Raw genomic sequence first — 22,625 nt, forward strand, 5'->3', positions numbered from 1 at the left:
AGGTCACAAAAAGGTAACTATACGTAGAAGTGACTATAGCTTCTGTGACAAAATACAAGCCCAAAGCAAGTTATGATAAGGTTGTTCTGTATGCTGCAATTTATAAAGTATTGCGTTCAGTTCTGGTCACTGTAATGTCAGAGAGAGATTACAGCGCTTGAAAAGCTGCCGAATAGGGTAAAAAGACTACTGCTCCACTAGGAAAGGAAATAAATTATGATGACAAAGAAAATTCTTTTACCTTTACATTTGTAATGCCTAAAACCTGTACAGAATCATTTAAAAATCAGTAGGTAATGCCAGTGTTCTCCCTAATCCCGGTCAAATACAAATCCTAACAAAAAATATTAGTGTTCATATCTGAATTCTGGAATTTATTGCCTTACCTCCAATGTCTGACATTTAGCTCAAGCGCCCAAATCCTCATGCACACCTACAGTAATATATTCCAAAATATTAAAATGACAATTGCCTTGGCAGTATGTGGAAAGAAAGGCAGTCTCTCAGAAAGTCAGAGTCCAAGTCTTAGGGCTTTACAAATCAAAAAGCAACACCTTGACTTTTACCCAGCAGGGAACAGGAACATGGTACAACTGGCAAAGAACTGATGCAATATGTTTCTGGCATCAATTATGCCAAGATTCAGAGCCATCTTCAAGGATAGTCCAGTACAGATCATACTGCACTAAGGCAGTTATGATGGGGTTTCTGGACCCCACACTAAACCAGGGCAAGACACAGAGCAGTACTGGCATAGGGAGGTACCCTGTGAGAAAGCTCTCTCATGACAGATGAATAGTCAAAATCTCATGGTTACTGGTATCAAAAGCAAAATGACAGAACCAAGAGTCAACATGAACATCACAATTTTTACTATCCTCTATCTTGACTGATGAATACCAATAGCAAGTTCATCAACACACATCTGCAGCTGGACAGACTTATCCCTCTCTGCATTTACAGGGAACAGTTGGCCATAGTCCGCAAATGGTCATAGTCCACCACGTTTTGGGACTGGATTGTACTTTGTTTTATCTGATTCTGTGAGTCTTAAATACATTAATACCATTTAGAATACAGGTGTCCACTCAAGAGTTTAAACTTCAATTTTAGAACAGGGAAATGAGTGATTTTTCTCTTTCAAGGAAAAAAGGATTTAGAATTTTTATTTTTATTAACTTTAAAATATTTTCCAGTAATAGCATGACAGGAGTAACACAATACCAAAAAGACACAGCAAAAGAATGTGTCTAATACCAACAGGAGAACAAAACTATTCCCTATGCTTCAGAAATGGTGCCTTTGCCCTTCCCCTTCTCCTTCTCTCTCAAGGCATCCTCATATAGGCCCCCATTCAGCAAAACACTTAACTAGACGCAGTTGAATAGGGAAGGTCCTAGGCATGTGCTTAAGTCCCTCAACAGAGACAGAATTAAGTTTATACTTAAGTATTTTGTTTAATCACGGACTCACTTAAAACAACAACAACAACAACAGCTGCACAGTCCTGAAGTCTGCCCAGGTATCTGTAGCCACTTCTAATTGTGTGGAGGGAATAAGGAAATCATTCAAACAGAAAATGACAATTTTTTTTTTTTTTAAAGAAAACACTGAACAACTTAAGAGAAGAAGGGGATGGGAGGGAGACTCCCAGCTCCCAGATTTATAGTTTCAACTTCAAGGAGCAAAAAAAATGTGAGGAGAAGAAAGTGTGCATATGTACACAATTATGCTTTTAGTAAAATAAGAGCATTCAACAGTAGCAATAATTAAATTCTCAAATGATACAACAAATTTTATATACCTTAGATCTATATAAAACCTGAAAAATGATACATAATACACTTCAAAAGAAATCCAGTGCTGATGTTTTCTATTGGAGGCTTGCCCAGCAAAAAAACTTTGAATTTTAACTGTGAGTAGTCTATGACTTAATATCTAATAGAATTTTGTTGGATCAAAAAGGAAAAGCTTTTAAAAATATAGAACTGCTGGTTACATTGTAAGCTTGCGAACCACTATGTCATACTAAACTAAATGGGATAGAGGGTGCTACAATTTAGTACTTTCTGGAAAATCTGAGACACCATAAAAATGTGTTTTAGACGCTGCTATCCTTATCCCACCCATCTTAACTTTTGATCTTTACAGAGTACAGTAAACAATCCACATTCTATTCTCTTTCTTTCTTTCTTTCAACTTCTCCTCCTAAGTACAAATTTACTTGCAAGGTGCGTTTTCACTTAATTTTGTATCCATAACGCAATCAAATATTTTCCTCTAATAATTTCAGTTTAACCAAACAAAGGAAATTACAGAAGCTTTTATCCAGCAGTGGAAGAGCCAAATGATGTAGCAATGCAAGCCTATGAACAAATGCTACAAAAGCAACCCGAAGAGAAACATTACAGAACTTACATCTGATGAATTACTTGACTGTGATTATAAAATTCTCTTACCAAAAATATCCTACTTGGATCCTCTAGCCACAGCTCCCTTATTACTCCTCTTGCAGAATAGTTAGGTTTTCTTACTTCACAGAACCCTATCTCAGGATAGTGCACTTCAGTGTAAACTTTAATGCATTCATCAATTCCCTCAAAAATGACTTGATGACATTAATTTTGAGCAGCAAGGGTATAATTAAAAAAAATCACATTGAACTCTTGAAATACTTCTTAATATAAAGTTTAACATGGAAATATAAAAAGTAGACTGAAAAATCTTAGAGCAGAAAACAGAAATAGATCATTAGATCTCACCTTTCTACTTAAATACACTGCAGCTTTACAAATCTTTATACACTCCATAGACTTTATTTCCATGGAAATGAGAATGTTTTCAATTTGTTTAATATAATGAATCAAAGTTCAAAAAATCCCCACAACAAAACTGTCAACTTTTTAAAATAAATATAGTTTCCCCAACATTATTGCATTAACTCACTTGCAAAAAACAAATACTGCAAACAACTTTTCTTTAAAGGTAAATGTTTGCTACAGTGTTAAATAAAATGCCAGGCTCTTCTACTTAAAAGGAAAAAAAGGAAAATTGCCTTTTGCCCATTAACAGAATTAAGAGGGTAACAAAGTTAATTATTTCTCATAATTATGATTAGATAAGAGAGTCTTTGGTAATGAACTGCTCTAATGATGGAGGACTTGCATCCCAAGAAATACAATAGTACATTAGCATAACTGTGTATGCAAAGTACATAGAACCACTGCCACAGTTAACTTGTCATTGAATGATTAAATAGGAATTCATAATTAGAAAAATCCACAGTGTAATTTATTAGGGCTTTCCTGACAGTTCTGGTTCATTAGAAGTTGATTACCAAACAGTGACCTCTAGTGGCTCGGACTTTCTCATGCTCTCTTGTTCTCTTAAAGAGACAGTTTTCAGCTGGTATTTAACCTAAAAGGCAATTAATTTGAGGAGTTAAAATATGTTTTTCTTGCACATTCCAGTCAGTTTTTCCTCTTCCTGTACCCCTAAAATATATGCACAGTGCAAAGTATAGTTCTAGAAAAATGTTTACCTTACTGTGACCATTTATAAAATATACAAAATGTATATTCTAGCTGAAAGAACAGGAAATGTTGAACTCAGTCTGAAAGAATTCAGCACTGTGGTTAACATGTTTTTCACATTAATGAATATTTATATACCAATTAACATATGGACAGCATGTCTTCCAACAGTATTAGAATAATCAGTTATCTAATGCTGGATGTAGAAATTAGACTAGCTCATTTTTTAAGTAATCCTTGATATCAGGAGCATAGTGCTGCTAAGCACCAGAAGATTGACTCATATAAAGAAAAGCCTCCCAGATCTGTTCCGAGTAGAATAACCACAGGTTATTTGGTGTAAGGCATCCATTTAGCTGTAAATCTGCAATACACATTTGACCTGCACTTCAAAAGCACACATCTCCCCCTACTCACCTCCTAAAAAAAGTCAAGTAAAATTTCCTTTTAGTTGCAAAATCCTCTAAGCCTTCAGGAATGGAATTTGTTTCAGCCACCTTAATTAATAATTCAGTGTTAAGCCATTTATAAAACCTCTTATTAAATTATCCATTATGATATGTTGCTCTCTCTCAACTCTAGAACAATGATGGAGTTAAGATAAAAACATATTTTGCCATCTACTTCAACAGTGAATGGCAAGCAAGAGAATCATTTAGAAGTCCGCAACAAAATTTATTTTTTATGAGAAGGTATGTTCTACAATATATAGGAAAAACAGCTTTTTAATTAGTTTTTAGTTTTGCATCAAGTTGCATTTTCCAGAGCTAAAAGAAAATATATCTTTGTTTTGATTGTTTGTGAAGCCTTTCACCCAGACTATGAAAATAATATCCCTTAATTAGGAAGAGCAGAAAATGCACAGGTTCCTGTTTCATACAAAACAGATATTTTTCACTCAGGACCATTCCAGCTTCTCAAATAGGGGATACTTCTCTCGACCTCTTATACCACAGTCAGCTTGAACAATTTTTGCATGCATAGGGAGAGGAAAGGACGGGGGGTAGGAATGGAACCCACTTTCCTTGATTCGCCATTTCTGTAGACGGTTCTTAAGATTCCAGTTGTTTGTAACTATGATTTAATATAGTGGCTGGATAATGAGTTGGGCTTCCCACAGCAAACGAATCACCATTTAATGCTATTATCAACAGTTCATGACCCACCAGCACGAAATGTCAGCCTGATTAATCTAAATACTGCTGACCTCAGAAAAGAAAACCCACCTTATTGTCAGAATATTTTATATATTAAAAATACACAGAGAATATAAACATCTGATTAAGCAAAATCTTTAAAATTAAAATCTATTTGCTTTTGCTCTGCTGTATGCCTTAAAATATGCAAAGCCACAAAATAACATGTTTTTAATAAAATGCATTTCATCTGCTAGACTAGAATGCAACCTTTTAGAAGATATGCCTCACTATACATTAAAATATACAGTGGTGTTGTAGCCATGTTGGTCCCAGGATATTAGAGAGACAAGGTGGGTGAGATAATATCATTTATTGGACCAATTTCTGTTAACTCAAAAGCTTGTCTCTCTTGCTTACACAGAGCTTACACTGACCTGAAGAACAGTTCTGTGTAAGCTTGAAAACTTGTCTCTCTCACCAACAGAGGCTCTGTTCTGTACATTAAAATAACATTTGAAAGGGGAGTTATGGGTTTAGTTTAAGAGTTGCTTCTGTCCATTAATACCATGATATAATAAAAAGAAATTGTTCATTTTTCCTCTGAAATCAGTGAGGTTGCATGACATTCAAGTCAGTGCAAATTCTGGCCTGTGTATTAGAATTTTCTACTTCTATTTCCTTTAATTTGGGGGATGCATAAACAAGATAGGAATATGCTCCCATATCTTCTACCAAAAACAAAGCAGAGATTAAATGGTTCATGTTGAAATGCAGACTTTTTGCTTTGCAAAGAGAAATTATTACCTAAAAAAGATAAAGATTACAGATCTATCTATCCAAATCTGTATTTAAGGAGCAGTTATTTAAGTGAAACTGTATGGCTCAAGGGTTTGGCTACACTTGCAGGTATGCAGCGCTGGGAGTTCCAGCTGTCTTCGTAAAAGCGCTGGAGTGCGGCTACACTGACAGCAACCAGCGCTGCAGTGTGGCCACATTTGCAGCGGTTTTGGGAGTGGAGCATTATCGGCAGCTATCCCACAGAGCACTCATCCCATTTTGGCGCCATGGGTTGTGGGAAGGGGGCAGAGGGTGCGGGTCATTCTGCTTCCTGTCCCAACGCCCCATGATGCATTGCTTCACATCCCAGCAATCCCTGTTTTTCCGTCCACGTTTGGCGCCATCTTCACTCTCTCAACGGTTTCTGTGTAGCAAGATTTCTGTGGGAAATGGAGCCCGAACTGCTGAGGAGTATGCTGACGAGTCTCACCAGCACATCATGTTTGGCAGTTGAGCTATTCCTTAAGATCCAAAGTGATGAGGAGTCTGATGATGATAGTGAGCTGCCTGACACGTATAACATTAAATTCCTTCTGGCATTCACGGAAATGATCAGCACCGTGGAACGCCGCTTTTGGGCTCGGGAAACAACCACTGAGTGGTGGGATCACATCGTCATGGAAGTCTGGGATGATGAGCAGTGGCTGCAGAACATTTGGATGAGAAAAGCCACTTTCATGGGACTGCGTGAGGAGCTCACCCCCACCCTGCGGCACAAGGACACGAGATTGAGAGCTGCCCTGTTGGTGGAGAAGTGGGTGGCTATTGCAACCTGGAAGCTGGCAACTCCAGACAGCTACCGATCAGTGGGGAACCAGTTTGGAGTAGGAAAGTTGACCGTTGGAATTGTGTTGATGCAAGTTTGCAGGGCCATTAATCGCATCCTGCTAAGAAGAACTGTGACTCTGGGGAATGTGCAGGACATTGTGGATGGCATTGAACAAATGAGTTTCCCTAACTGTGGAGGGGCGATAGATGGGACGCATATTCCTATTCTGCCACCACCCACCTAGCATCCGAGCACGTTAATTGGAAGGGGTATTTCTCTATGGTTCTCCAGGCACTTGTGGGTCACCGTGGGCATATCATTGACATTAACACAGGCTGGCCTGGAAAGGTGCATGATTCACGCATCTTTCGGAACACTGGCCTGTTCAGGAAGCTGCAGGCAGGGACTTTTTTCCCCAGACCGGAAGATCACAGTAGGGGACGTCGAAATGCCCATTGTGATCCTTGGAGACCCCGCTTATCCGTTAATGCCTTGGTTCATGAAACTGTATACAGGGAAGCTTGACAGGAGCAAGGATCGGTTCAACTACAGGCTGAGCCGGTGCAGAATGACTGTGGAGTGTGCTTTTGGCTGTTTAAAAGGGTGCTGGTGTTCTCTTTATGGGAAGAGAGACTTAGGGGAAAGCAGCAGCCTTGCAGTTATATCCACATGCTGTACCCTCCATAATATTTGTGAAGGGAAGGGTGAAACATTCAGTCAGGAATGGACCTCCGAGGTTTAATGCCTGGAGGCTGAATTTGCACAGCCAGAGAGCAGGGCTACTAGAGAGGCCCAGCACAGGGCTGCAAGGATTAGGGATGCCTTGAGGGAGGAATTTGAGGCTGAAAACCAACAGTAATGTTTGGTGCCTTGCACAGGAGTGAAGTGCAATGGTTACAATGTTAGTAGGAATCTGTGTTTCCTAAGCTGATTTGCAGTACCTGTTTCTTTTCTAGGCTAAGGTATCTTTGACTTTCTGCAATAATAAAGACTGTTTTCAAAGCCAAGAATTCATTTATTGAAAAGAAAATAACTTTATTGACAGACACACAACATTTTGGGAACCTAAAAGGGCAGAGGGGTTGGGTGGGGAACTGTACAGTCATAGGTTTGAATATGTCCTGTCTGGAGTGCTGTGCAATGACTGCTGCACTTCAGGATGCCTATACTGCATGGTGATGGGGGTTGAGTGCACAAGGTAAGGGTCGTAGTTCTCAGGGCTGGTTGGTGAACGTACAGGTGTTGGAGGCAGCTGGTGGTGGTAAGAACCTGCACGCTAGGGAAGCGGGTTTTGAGCTGACATTGGGGCACAAGAGAAAGAGCTTTGGGACAGTGGGGGGAGGGATGGCATGGTAGTGCTCTGCCTGCATGGCTACGAGCACCTGGATAGAGTCCGCTTGGTGCGCCAGGATGCTTATCAGCTGCTTTGTGCTTTTCTTCCTGGCCGCTGCGTTTTTCTGGCAGATCCTGCTTTCCCTTTCCCTCCAGTCCTGCAGTTTTTGATTCTCTGTGACAGAGTGATCCATAACTGCTTGCAGCAGGTCATCTTTGCTTTTTTGCGGCTTCTTCTGGAGGTTTTGGAGTCTTTGAGCTGTTGATAACACGGGCAGCCAAGATCTCAAGGTTGCTTGTGGAAATGCAAAAAAGGCAACACTTAACAGAGGCAGCACTGTTTATATCAGACAGTTATTCCCACACAGTTAAGGAGTTTACAGTCTTCACAATAGCATAATTTTCCCATACCAAAGAGAGCGCACATAACCCACAGGAGTCCCGAAATGGTGAGTAAGGGGGACTGATTGCTTCAAGGCCGTACTGTCCTCGGGGTTTCTGTGCGCTGGGGAAAGCAAACAGCTGCAGGGGGCACCTACACTGAACACTCTCCCAACATTTTCCACAGGAGTTGATCCTGGAAGATATCTCGCTGCTGCGGGTCACCTAGGAAGAGCAGGAGGGTCTTCTACAGCAATGCAGATTCCGCCCTGGCCCCTATGCAGCTTGCCTGTGTCTTGCAATGGTCCCCTCAACCCTCATGGCACAATGGCGCAAACGCATTAGCCTGACTGGGACAAGGACCACAGTGGCTCTCCCAGTAAATGTGCGCAAGCGCATTGCCCATGCTCTGGCTGAAACTTCTGAAGAGATTACCGAGGCCAATTACCACGACGTGATAGACCACATCAATGTGTTATTCCACATCTAGGCATGCATGCATGCATGCATGCAGAACTCTCCCTCCTCTCCCGAAAAATTTCCATCCTGAAAATAAAAGCCGTTTTACCGGGAACCCGCTCCTCTGTTTGTCCTCCACCAAGTACCAGCTCCTGCGACTGGCTACCTTCCTCCTGGCTTGAGAAGAGCTCCTGGCTGCATGCCTCCAGGGACACCGGGGTGTCTCCCCCCACCCCAGTACCCTCACTCTTGGTTTCCTCCTCCCCTCCTCCTCCTCCCTCCCCCCACTCTGAAGTGTCCATCGTGGTCCTCGGATTGGCGGTGGGGTCACCCCCAAGTATCACGTTCAGCTCTTTGTAAAAACGGCAGGTTGTGAGGGCAGCGCCGGAGCGGCGGTTTCCCTCGCAGGCTTTGCAACAGGCACGCCACAGCTCCTTCACTTTAACCCTGTACTGCAGCGTTTTCCGGTCATGGCCCCTTTCCAGCATGGCCCTTGATATCTGCCCATAGGTATCGTAATTCCTACGGCTGGAGCGCAGCTGGGACTGCACAGCTTCCTCCCCCTAAACACTGATGAGGTCCAGCAACTCGCCACTGCTCCATGCTGGGGCTCGTTTGGCGCATGGAGGCATGGTCACCTGGAAAGATTCACTGATTGCACTCCACACCTGGCTGAGCAAACAGGAAGGGGATTTTTAAAATTCCCAGGGCATTTAAAGGATGGGTCACCTGAGGCCAGAGCAGTAGAGTTCGAACTGATGAGCAGAGTGGCTGAACAAGCATTCTGGGATACCTCCAAATACCTTTGGAGGCCAACAACAGCGCTTTTGGTGGCCACACTAGCAGAGCAGTGCTGCAGTCATTATTCCCCAAGGCCGAGGTGGAATACAGCCAGCACTGTAGCCAGGGAGATACTGCGCTGTACGTGCCTTGCAAGTGCGGACGGTGAGTGAGTTGCAGCGCTGTAAAGCCACCACCAGGGCTGCAACTCTGCAGTGTAGCCAAGCCCATAGAAAAAAAGTTAATTTTGCCTAGCAGTGCTTAACAAGTTTACTGGGTATAGATTAGAAATCTCTAAAGCTTCATATGAATTGAGTTTAACAGAAATATTCTTCTCTCACATCTACCTCACAATGGTCCATTTTGCTCCCACAATTCTGCAACACCATATTAACAGCCCTAGTCAGCAGATTTTTATGGATCACTTCACTCCCTGATAAAAAAAAAAAAAAAAAAAAATTTTAAGACTACAAACTGCAATAAAGCTGATAATAATTTGGCTAATTCTTCCTATGAACTCTCCTTCCAAGATCTCTTTCATATTAAAGCAGACAGGGGTATGATGAAAGACATAGAACTATTAAGTCTCCTTTCAGTATTTCTATACCTCACAATATGTAAATTCCTCATAACAGATAAAACATTACTTAGGGAATAGAAACCTAGCCATCATAACAGAAATTTGGTAATTAAAATAGAGAAACCAATATCCCAAGCTAAAGCTGAAAGGGCTATAATATAAACAACCTAAAATTGGGCAAGATGGCTCCACTGCTATGCTTTTAAAATCTTTTGGGCAGAAATTAATCCTTTTAATCGAGTACCTTCTCTATGGAAATAAAAAAGAGTAGGCTCCAGGAAACTATGCAGTATGTATTAGTACACTGATAGGACCTACACTCTCTTTCTGCTATGAGCCAATTCATTTCTCCTTACTGACATCAGAAATTATGCCAAAATACAGACAATAAGACTGCTTAAATCAGGGGTGGACAAACTACAGCCCACGGGCCGGATCTGGCTCCTCAGGGCTTTGGATCTGGCCCGCAGGATTGCCCCCCGTGGTGCCACAGGCCCGGCACCACTCTCAGAAGCAGCCCCTAGGTGGGGAGGGAGGGGGCAAGAGGGCTCCATGTGTGTTGCCCTTGCCTCCAGGCACTGTCCCCTGCAGCTCCCATTGGCTGGAAATGGGGAACTGCAGCCAATGGGAGCTTCGGGTGAGGTACCTAGAGGCACAGCAATGGCAGCACATGCAGAGCTCTCCACCCTCGAACCGCCAGGGGCCACAGTGCTTCCTGAACTGGCACGGCGTGGGGCCAGGGCAGGCATGCAGGGAGCCTGCCCTAGCCCTGCTGAGCGCTGCTGTCACCGCCGAGCCATTTTAGTTAAGCGGTGCCGGGATGGAGCTCGAACCCCTCCTGCACCCTGCCCCCCAACTCCCTGCCCTGAGACCCCTGCCTGCACCTCGCACCCCAACTCCCCTGCCCTGAGCCCCCTCTTGCACCCCAACCCCCTTCCCTGAGCCCCCTCATACACCCTACACCCCTCCTCTGCCCCAATCCCTTGCCCTGGGCCCCTTTCTGCACACCACACCCTCTTCCACACTCCAACCCCCTGCCCCAGTCCTGCATACGATTTCCCCACCCAGATGTGGCCCTTGGCCCAAAAACATGTGCCCAACCCTGACTTAAAGAGATCAATACCAAACAGTCCAGTGTTATTTCTGGAAGACCATCCTCAAAACAATTTATGAGACACATTGAACTGCAACCATTTGCCTTGTCACCTCCTGACATATAGAAGGTCTTTGAGTGGGTTGACTGGCCTTTCCTAGTGGGTTGCCTTGAATGCTATGGATTGAAATGTAGAAAAATAAATATATACATTACAGTTAACATTAGAAGCTAACATCTTACTACAGAAATACTCCTGAAAACTAAATCCAGACAAAGGATGCCCACTCTCACATTCCTGTTCTATCAAACATTGCAAGAGGGCCTCATTGTATAAGGCACTGTACATAAGAACATAAGAACAGCCATACCGGGTCAGACCAAAGGTCTATCTAGCCCAGTATCTGTCTACTGACAGTGGCCAATGCCAGGTGCCCCAGAGGGAGTGAACCTAACAGGCAATGATCAAGTGATCACTCTCCTGCCATCCATCTCCATCCTCTGACAAACAGAGGCTAGGGACACCATTCCTTACCCATCCTGGCTAATAGCCATTTATGGACTCAACCACCATGAAGTTATCCAGTTCTCTTTTAAATGCTGTTATACTCCTAGCCTTCACAACCTTCTCAAGTAAGGAGTTCCACAAGTTGACTGTGCGCTGCGTGAAGAAGAACTTCCTTTTATTTGTTTAAAACCTGCTGCCTATTAATTTCATTTGGTGACCCCTAGTTCTTTTATTATGGGAATAAGTAAATAACTTTTCCTTATCCATTTTCTCCACATAACTCATGATTTTATATACCTCCATCATATCCCCCCTTAGTCTCCTCTTTTGCAAATACATAGCAAGTGATGGTCTCCATCCCAAAATGTTCTCAGTTATAAAATAAAGACAAACAAGTAGTCCAGGCTGGAATGGAGGAGGAGGAGGAGGAGGACGACAGCAAACAGAAAGAGTAGAATATTTTAGCACAGGCTGTTTCAACAATTTTAACCAACTGGTAGAAATAAATCATTACCCAACACTTACCTAGCCTTTAATCAGATAGTTGTTTTCTGTACGCATTATAGCAGAGGTGAGGAGGGACTTGAAGAAGGAAATGGTGGTGGCTTTATGGATTTTGTCTGGAAACTTTCTGTTGCAACAGGGGCAGCATGGACAAAGTATCAAGATGATTGCAGGAGAATTGAAGAAGTGGCTCATTGAGGCTGGTATCCTTGGCAGAGTGGAGACCGAAGATGATCTCACAATAAAATAATAGGACAGATAGGTGGGATGAGGCCAAACTGTGGCAGGCTTTGAAGGTTAGAACAAGTTTGTGTTTGGCTTACCCTCTTCCACTGCATCAAAAGAGGGACTTAAACAGCGGTGCTGAAACAGTTTGTATGGGGGGGAGAGCGCTGAGAGCCACTGAACCAAACTGTAAACCCTGCATATAATGGAAACCACTTCAAGCCAAAGGGTGCTGCAGCACCCCCAGTTTTAGCACCTATGGACTTTAAGGAGGATAACGAGCCAGGAAGATGATCTTAGCAGCAGCAGGGTTAGTAGACTTGGGGGGGCGGCCGATGCCAGAGAAGACTATACTGCAATGATCAAGGAGGGGGATAATTAGGGCTTGGACAAGAGTTTCATTACAGTGGGCAAACAGGCAAGCTCAGATCTTAGACAAGTTGTACCGGAAAATGCAGCAAGATTTAGACACTGCCCAGACAAGTGGGTGAAAAAAAAAAAAAGTGTCAGAGTCAAAGATAAAGAGATGTTTATAGGCTTGAGATGAGCCTATACTAGATAAATTGGAGGACGCTGATGCTGCGGACCATGACAGAGAAAGGAGAGTGGTGAGAGCCTCAGGGAACAGATCAGGTGCTCAGTCTTGGCTATATTAATTTACTGTTGATGGGTGCACATCCACAGAGAGATGTCAGCAAGACAGGCTGAGATATTAATTGGATGCAGGAAGACTGGCCTGGAGTACAGATGAGTCATCATAAAATTCAAGTCAATGCTATGTCTGCATATATAATCACCCAGAGATATGGCATAAAGAGAGAAGAGGAGGGTGCAAAGGAAGGATCCCTGAGGAACCCCTACCAACAGGGGGAGAGAAGACGATGACTACTACAAATGAGAGAACTAAGGGACGCTCAAAGGGGTAGGAGAACCAGGTGGGAATGAAGTCATAAAATTCAAGAGCTGACAGGATTTAAAGGGAAGGAGTATGATCAACTGTGGCAAAACCAGCTGGTTGGGCAAGGAAGATGAGGGTGGAGTAAGGGCCCTGAGGTATGAGAGGAAGATGAAGAGTCAAGATCAGAGATGAAGATGGATGAGAGGGAACTGCAAGGCAATAGATGACAAAAGCTTGAAGAGGTGGGGAGAGAGGAGACTGATTGAATGCTTTCCCACTTCCATTGAACGAGGGAGGGACTGAAAGTGCCAGGAGAGGGAGGAAGAAGAGGAGGAACCTAATAACTTTACCACATCCATTTGCAGATGTGCAAGAGGAAGCTTAGAGAGAGGGATATGAGATATGAAAGGGAAGGACCATTAAAGCAGAACAGATGATGGGGAAAGGCATAAGAGGAGAAGAAGGTGGGGATGGCATGAGGACCAAGGTTGAGTTGGTACAATTAGAGGCAAGGGTATTGGGTAAGGAAGAAGACAGAGGGGGGTAGAGTTGCCACCTCAGAGATGCAGAAAAACTGGCCACTGCCCCCCACCAGCATGATGCCCCCTCTTCCCCCCTCAGGTGCCCCCCCATCAGCAGACTGACCGCCTTCTACCACCCTCCTGCAGGTGGTGGTGCAAATGGGGGAGGGGAACCAGTTCAAGGGTTTTTTGCCTCTTACCGCTCCATAAGTCCCTACACCCATCCCTTTCCAGAAGACTCAACTGTTGAGGGAGAGCCCCTACTATCCCCTTCCAGGAACCCCAGCTTCCCCCACCCTGGTCTCCACTCTTTATCCCTCCTTGCTGGCGAGCTTTGGGTCCATCCTGCTTCCAGGTCCCTGGTGCTGAGATAAGCCGCTGCATCTCTGGAAGACTGAGTGCTTGGGATGCAGAGAGGGCTCTGGGTGCTGTGCCAGGTGTGCTCCCCTCCCAGTCATGTAACATGTGCATGCCAGAAGGTACATGCTGCACAGGCACTACTGTGTTTGCGCACTGCAGTTTACAGATGGAACACTGGTGCCGTTAAAAGTAAAAAGCAGGATATTTTGTAGCACATGGCAAAAACCATCCAGGTGGCAACTTTGAAGGAGATAACACAGCTGGTGTGAGATGCTGAAGAGGTAGCAGGGAGGAGGAGGAGATGAAGGAGAGGACAAAGGTAATGCACTGAAGGGAAGAGGGGAGTGGCATAATTAGTTATAGACAAGAAGAGGGAAGTGGTATAATTAGTTATAGACAAGATGCAGTTAATTGAAGAAACAAAACTTGAATTTATTAAGTGACGAACTAAAGTACAGTGAATCGGTTATGGATCAGATAAATTAAACAACAAAGCATCTGCAGGAGGAATCAATCTGTAAATAATCAGTCACTGGTATGCAGTCTCAAATAGGGAGCAATAAGTAAAGCACAGAGCAATCAAGGCAGTGGGGGGAAAGTAGCCAGTCAGAAAGCAGAATGTTGTTATTAGTTCCTGCATTCGATGAGGACTGAAGGATATCAGCAGTAGCATCACAAAAATGTATTTTGGCAACAAAATCACTTGCGGAGACAAATGAGAAGCAATGAAAATATTACAGGACTTATAACTGAAACCACAAAACATAAAACAGCCTTTTAAAAAGATGAGAGATTTCTTTATCTTCATATTGCACAACCTCTATCCTTGATACCTACAGTTTGACAGGAATGAGATTGTATTGTCCAGACTGATATGATATTGGTGTGGAAATCTCAGTGGAGTTAAGTTGTAGACAGCAAAGTTATATCAACTGAGATGGTAATGGTGCAGCATAAGCCTCTTGTGGCAAAGAGTATGGTACAGCATTGGGCAAGGAGGGAACTGAGATTCAAGTATGGGAAATTAAGGGGAAGTTTGTGCAAGCAGTATAGGATAACTACCCAGAAAAAAAATTAGCTGAAGAGGAGTGGAACCACCTCAAAAAAACATGGATTGCCATGGTAGAAGGGGTTTGTGGACAATGCAGATGGGGAAAACTGAGGAAGAAAGAGGAGTGTTTGTGGCCCAATGAGGTGCAGGAGGGAACCCGAAACAGGAAAATGGTGCAGAAAGAAAGAGTACTTAACTGGGTGTGAGTTCCCTGATACCACCAGCCTGTTAGCCGCCCAAATAATCTCCTCTGTGTTATCCTAGCTCTCACTTTGCCTTGCCTAGGTGTACCCCTGTCCTCTGTAGTGTCCAGCCCCTTCTCCACTGAACACTCAGAAATCCCCCGTCTGCTGTCCCCATAGAAACAGTGTGGACACCCAGCTTGAATGACTCAACTCAGGATCACCTCCTTGTATAACACCACAGCACTGAGATAAATTTATTTGTGAAAACATTGATAAGATTTTTTTTTTAACCAAAGATTTGAGATTCAAGAGAAAGTAAAGATCATGGAAACAAAAGGGTTACATATACAACAAAAATCACAACACAATTTCTAAAGACTAAACTTAACAATCTAACCTGTCTAAAGAAGCTCATCTCACCCAAATGTCCTTTGGAGCTTTTCAATCAAGTCTGGTTAAGATCCCATTTTCATGAATGTAACTATACCGCCCAATTACTCCTTAAGTCCAGGATAAAGGGGTGCCTCCTTACCTTCAACTTATAGCCCCAAAGTTTACTGCCAGTCTTCAGAGACTGTAAAAATCCCCATTGTTTGTTTTTCCTGTTGATTTCACACACCCTTGTTGACTTTGTATGCAAATGGCGGTTCGTTTGGGTTGGCTTACGATGCTTAATTTACATGCTGACCCAGAGGTAGGTAGATAAACATCTTTTGTCTGACAAAATACCTGTTTGACAACTCTGACTTTGGGAATAGATTTTCCATCATCATTACACACACACACACACAATGACAAAGTTCCTCCTCTACCTTGGTGGGTCCTGCGCTTATTGCCAGATTAGCTCACCTCAGTGATCTCCCCCACAGTCTGCATCAACTCCTCCTGTGTCTGATCAGGAGTTGGGAGGTTTGGGGGGAACCTGGGCCCGCCCTCTACTCCGGGTTCCAGCCCAGGGCCCTGTGGACTGCAGCTGTCTATAGTGCCTCCTGTAACAGCTGCATGACAGCTACCACTCCCTGGGCTACTTCCTCATGGCCTCCTCCAAACACCTTCTTTATCCTCACCACAGGACCTTCCTCCTGGTGTCCGATAACACTTGTACTCTGTAGTCCTCAAGCAGCACCCCCTCTCACTCTCAGCTCCTTGTGCCTCTTGCTCCCAGCTCCTCACATGCACTTCCTCTCCTCTAGCTCCTCCCTCCCTGACTGGAGTGAGCTCCTTTGTAAACCCAAGTGCCCTGATTAGCCTGCCTTAGTTGGCTGCAGGTGATCTAATCAGCCTGTCTGTCTTAATTGGTTCTAGCAGGTTCCTGATTACTCTAGTGCAGCCCCTGCTCTGGTCACTCAGGGAACAGAAAACTCCTCATCCAGTGACCAGCATATTTGCCCTCTACCAGACTCCTGTACCCCACTGGTCTGGGTCTGTCACATTACACACACACACACACACACACACACACACACACACACACACACACACCCTTTATCCAGTATCTGTACATTCATTTCACAACTGTACTAATGACCAGTGTGACCCTGGCTTCATTTAAGATGTCAATCATATTCTTTGGTGAAGAGAAAGTACAAACCAAGGTCAAGATATACTTGTAACCTCTTTGCCAGTTGGCACTGAGGTGTTCCTGGGTCATATGGTGAATACACTACATAAATCACCTAAAACTGTGGAACTATAGAATAAGCTCCTTTGACATAAAAGTTGGCCCTCAGTCCGCTACTGTTTATCATACTGATGGACTATGTCAGCAGGAAGACTTCAATAGGAAAAGATGAGAAGCTTATGTATGCAGATGATGTAGCAATAAGGGCATCCTCAAAAGAAGTTCTAGGGGAAACACTAAATCAGTGGTATGACCAACTAAGCAGGCATGGATTGCGAATGAACATGACTAATACTGAGATCATGTGAGTTAGCAGAGGTGTCACAGAAAAACTGGATAGAGAGATTAATGGAATACAATTAAGCCAGACAGACCAGTTATAGTACCTTGGTGGCTGGCTTATGGAAGATGGAGAGCTTAAAAGTGAGATACAGTCACGACTGGGGAGTGCTGGAAGAGTGTGGAATAAGCATATGCTACTGAGACTGAAAGCCCAAATGCATAGAATTATGGTGCGCACTGCAATGCTGTATGGTGCAGAAGCATAGCTGGTAAAGAGACAGTTAAACACCTACCAGTGTTCAAGCCGAGATGTCGTCAAGCAATAAAAAGAGTTATACGAAGAGACAGATTTCAAAATGAATGCATTAGGATGGAGGTCAAAGTCTGTAATGTGGCTGACAAAACCCAGGAAACACAACTTCACCGGTTTGGACACATACAGAGGATAAATGAAGAGGACCTGGTGAAGATGGCATGGCAGGAGAGGGTGGTAAGAAAAGAGACCCAGAGGAAAACTGAGGAAGCAATGGATGGATTGTGTCAAAGAAGATGGTAAGCAGGTGGATCTATGTGCTGCCTCAGACAGATGAAGATGGCAGATACTTGCACGACAATCCAACCCCAGATAATGAGATATGTGAAAGAAGAAGATGATTGCATTAAACAAATATTGGGCTACAAAGTGGGTATTCAAAGACAAAAACAGACAGGCAATAATTCTAAGAGTCTACAAAAATAAAATATTTCAATAGACTCACTCATTAGGCTAATTCTTCTCCTCCTCACAAAAGTTTCAGGAGGAAGCAAGAACCTGAAATAAACCTTTTGTAATGTGTCTGGATAGACCATGGGCCACATGTATGAACTGATTTCTGCATGTTTTCTACTTGTTTTATATGCGCCCTATAAAAATACCTAAGATCTTCTTTGAAAAGTTCGAAAATAACTGCAGCTAGATTTTTATGGGCCTTTAAAAACCATTGCCGTTAGCACAGGGAGGCATTAGGCTTCAAAACTTTAAATGTTATTGAGCAGCAAATTTAAGAACAGCAGCAGACTGGAATGAAAGTTAAAAAGTAATTGCATTGGTTCAATCTCTCTCAGGCTTATTGTGGTCTGAAGATAAGAAGTCTATTCTTAAGAAGCATCCTTTTGCTATCACAACTCTAAAATGTGGGCTTCAATAAAATATATATAAAAGAGAAAAAACTAGGAGTGATACACGAGATAACACCAGTTACGGTTTAGCAGACAACAGTCTACCCTATTATGGTAATTTGTTTCAGAATGAAAATTCATTCCCTGAGCATTATCAGTAAAAGTATGGTTCTCCATAGCTTTCCTTCCTCCTGTACCTATACTTCCTCTGGATAGTTTCATCACAGAAAATTAGCAAAACCTAAAGACGTTGATTTGGACAAAATTTTTATTCAAGGATTCTTAGTGGAAATGAATTACCAGTAGAATTTTTAAAATTTTACGCAGTTTGAACAAAATTAACAAAAGTACATCAAAAGATAAATGGAGGGGAAATCACCTAACTTCCTTATGGAAGTTGTTGAATGAACATAGAACAACATACACAAGAAGCACTGCTATTGATGGAAACTCAGTATAAATGTGTATATTAGGTAGATTATTTTATACCCCTTCCATGTTAATAAGTTTCATAAGCAGTTTGGGACAAACTGCAACAGAAAAGAGAATTGAGTATGTCTAATTTGGTTCTGCCCCAAAATATGGACAGATTGGCAGAAAATAATAATTTAAACTAAAAATATTATTGGAATGAGAAGTATTGAACTCTCCCTGAGGGAAATAATCTTAGGCATGGGTAATATTGAAATAACAAACGTGAACATAAAACTCTTATTGAACTGTCTTTCCTTGTCGGGAAACATACTGTTATGAAAGTTACATCTATAACTTGTTAGGCAGATAAATTTAACAGGTAGAATAAACAAAATAACTATAAAAGCTATATTTTAAGTGATTCTACATCAAAGCACAAGTCAGATTTGGTAAAATGAAATAAATGCAAAACACATTCTAAGCTGATTTTAACACTTTCAGTGCCCTTACAGTTTCTATGTCACATGATGAGAGCAGAATCCATCTTTCACTTCTTAAAAAACACTAGTGCTCATGGTCGCAAAGAAAAGCTGGAAAATGTGACCCAAGTGCAATCAATGACTGCCTAAATGTGCAGAGAGCTGAAACAACAGCTTCATGAAGCATCCCATTCATCTTAATTCTGAAATGTGTTGCTCTGGGAGCACCACCGCACATCATCATCACCCAGCTGAGGAGTGTGTTTCAGGGGGCCTTGATGCTGCCATCCCCTCATAACTCTGTGGTGCTGTCAGGAAGGCAACCCTAAACATAGGCACCTCTGCTCAGATGGGTGCTGAGTCCTGCTTTTTCAGAGGGAGACCCCAGCCTGCCTGAAAACAGGGTGCGGTGGTCCAGAGAGGGAGGCCAGCCTGACCAAGGAGAGGGGAAGTGTAGCTCCCTCATTAAATCAGTGGACAGCTCTTATGTGGGTGGCCCCTGCTACTGACAAACCCAGAAGCAGAGCCATGGTTCCAGAGTGGGGCTATGGGAGTCTTCCCAGGAGATGTGCACCTAGAGCCCCAGATTGGCTTAATCTGGGCCTGGTAACATGGCTCTGTTGCTGTAAGGGTAGGATTGGCCCGGCACAGCTGTTACATGTCCTGAGCCCTTTAAGATCAAGAGAATGAAGTTCCAGGTCCTATGACTGATCACACGAGCAAGGCAGGAAACAAAGGCAGGGCCTGTTGCTCAGTCTAGAAGAGACATGGGACAGGTGGTTCTCATGCTCTGTCTATGGAGGAAGACCCAAAAGGAGTGATAGCTGAACCAAGCTTTAGGAGAAGCCCTGGAAGCTTTTGGGAACAGACTGGTCTGAAGGAGCCTTAAGGGAAGCCAAACCTGAGGGGAAATCTCCTGTATAAACTTTTGGAGATGTCATGGGGCTGAACAAGACCCCAACAGGGCTGGACCCATTGTGTCCTCAACTTCAATGAACCATCATACAAGCCCAGCTAACACATTCCCATGTGATTTCAGGGCCCTTGGCTTTAAACTCTTTGAAGTACTTTTTTTATGTCCGCAAGTACCATGCAGTTCTTAAATACTATTTAAACAGTGCCCGTCTTACTTGCACAACTTACTTTGTTGTTGCACATTTAACATAGTTAACAAGCATTTAATTAAATTTTTTTTTTTTAACTCTAGTTAAGTTTTTGGGAGACATTTTCTTTAAAAGTATCAGACATTATAGCTAAGTGACATAGAATAATAAAATGCCAAATTCAATTCCCTTTTTAAAAAAAAATAGCTCAAAAGCATTCTCAAATACAAATAAAAATTGCTTATTGTTGGAGTTTTAAGTTTTCATTATTAAATGATACTCAAGATATAATTTCAAAAAACTTATATTAATCTTTCACCTATGTGGAATGTGTGTAACTAAAATGGTTGTTGTCTAAGCACATGGACTACTATTTAGGTTACTGCTTGTGTTATTTTTTCCTTTTGCAGCATATTTCTATGACTCTCTCACTGTAGCAGAACCTGCCAGCGAGAGGGATAAAGGAAACAAGCTATGGTGTTTAATTGAAAAGGTAACAAAACACTCGAAAAATTCTCTTAGATTGTGCACCTCTAACCAAGCATGCAGAAAAAAGTCCCACTAGTATTGGAACTAAATATGCAGAGACTATCTCAGATTGATAGATTCCCAACAAACTGCAGGAAAATACATTTGTCTCGTCCTTGTTCAAGAACAGAAAGGCTTTTGGAAGGGTTGGTCTCAGTAGTGAAGCAGCAGCTACTTAAACAGAAGCAGATTTCTGAAGCTTCCGAACAACTCTCACTGGTGACTTGTGGCATCCTAGCACTCGTCCCTGCAGGTCCAGTACCCTGACAGGCAGTATGAAAAGATTTTCTAACGGGGCCATTGGCTGTCAGAAGCCACCAGCTGGCCTGCCAGGGCTGTGCAATTGCAGGGGCCAGCTGACAGTCTGGGTGTTGCTGACCATGCTGAGCAGCGTGCCACCCAGCTGCTGTGTGGTCACGTCCATCTGGAGCTCTCCAGTCAGACAAATCTCTACGCCTGTCAGATCTCTTCAGCAAGCCTTGTTATGCAAATTCAATTACTCAAGTGTGCCCTATTACTGCTGGCTAACTGCTCCTAGAACCAATCTCATACTGACAATCCATTCACAGTTTTACTCACTGCAAGTACCTCATTTATTCTTGCTCAGCTATTCCCTTGTATCATTAAAGCAGAAGAGCCAAAGTCCACAGTACTGTAACCTCTCTGCAGTAGGCTATTGTTCCTTGCAAAGAACTTTGAAAAAAAATTAATTTAAAAAAAACCCTTCTAATCAAACATGATCTTGTTAAAGCCACAGTATCTACACAATTTCAGACATAAATTTTACTACCAGAAATGTGAATTTTAAAACTCTGAACAAAAGTCTAGTTAGTCTGACAATCCATTTTAAAAAGCATGAAACAATAGTCAGGATGCTCGTGAACTGTATTTTGGACATTCGCTTTATCTAAAGTGATTTCTGTAAAGCAAGCAAGATCTTTTAGTCAGACACTGTACATCACAATGACGTTTAGATTTGTTTCATTAATGAGACTGTTTTATCAATAGCCTTACATTTCCCTAACACATTAAAACATTGGATCCAATTTACCAACAATCTTTTAGCTGTCCACGTTTGCCTGGTGAGGAGACATACAAAAAGGTTTACTCAGGGATGTCATCGTGCAAATACAATGATAATTATATATAACAGCTATCTGGCCAAGATTTAGAAAGCAAGAGTTAAATGATGAGCCTTTCAAGGTGATTCCCCCAGCATATCAATATAATTTCCTACATACAAAGTCATTTTTAAAATGCATTTATTTATATTTGGAAAAATAATTGGTCATGGCCACAGAAAACTAAGCAAAAGAAGAGAATTTTAGTAGGTAGAACAAGCTATTGTAACAGTCTGTGTCTAGCATATATATGCTAAATTTAAAGTACATCTGATGTTTGTAGCCTAAAAGCCAGAATAAGAGATCACACTTCAGCTATTGGTAGATCTTTGCCTGGATTCAAAAATGCAAAAAGTAAACAACAACAAGTAACTTACCATATAGCTATTGTACATATGGGTGTGCATTGTGTTTTACAGAATAAGTAAGATAAAGATATTACAATCTAATTCAGATAACACAACAAAGGACAACGAGCCTCATTAGATGAGTTTTCTCCACTTTTATAGCACTGAAACAGTCTTTCTATATGTGAACTGTGACAGACGCAGACCAGTGGGGTACAGAAGTCTGGTAGAGGGCAAATATACTGGTCACTGGATGAGAAGTTTTCTGTTCCCTGAGTGACCAGAGCAGGGGCTGCACTAGAGTAATCAGGAACCTGCTAGAACCAATTAAGACAGACAGGCTGATTAGATCACCTGCAGCCAATCAAGGCAGGCTAATCAGGACACCTGGGTTTAAAAAGGAGCTCACTCCAGTCA

At 42.5% G+C, this 22,625-nt stretch overlaps 1 protein-coding gene across 2 annotated transcripts in view; it reads right to left on the reverse strand.

The window, feature by feature from the left end:
* HIBADH (3-hydroxyisobutyrate dehydrogenase) overlaps positions 1 to 22,625 on the reverse strand; it is a 124,270-nt gene that overhangs the window by 27,334 nt on the left and 74,311 nt on the right. The window contains exon 5 of one of the 2 annotated variants that reach the window (XM_050938708.1): positions 7,263 to 7,905. The exons of the other annotated variant lie outside the window; for it this stretch is intronic. Within the exon in view, the coding sequence (XP_050794665.1) occupies positions 7,493 to 7,905 (413 nt within the window). The 3' untranslated portion in view covers positions 7,263 to 7,492. Of the gene's footprint in view, positions 1 to 7,262; positions 7,906 to 22,625 lie in introns of those variants that run through there. 2 annotated transcript variants of the gene reach the window in all.

This window comes from Gopherus flavomarginatus, chromosome 2 (assembly GCF_025201925.1).
Source record: "Gopherus flavomarginatus isolate rGopFla2 chromosome 2, rGopFla2.mat.asm, whole genome shotgun sequence".
Classification (NCBI taxonomy): Eukaryota; Metazoa; Chordata; order Testudines; family Testudinidae; genus Gopherus; species Gopherus flavomarginatus.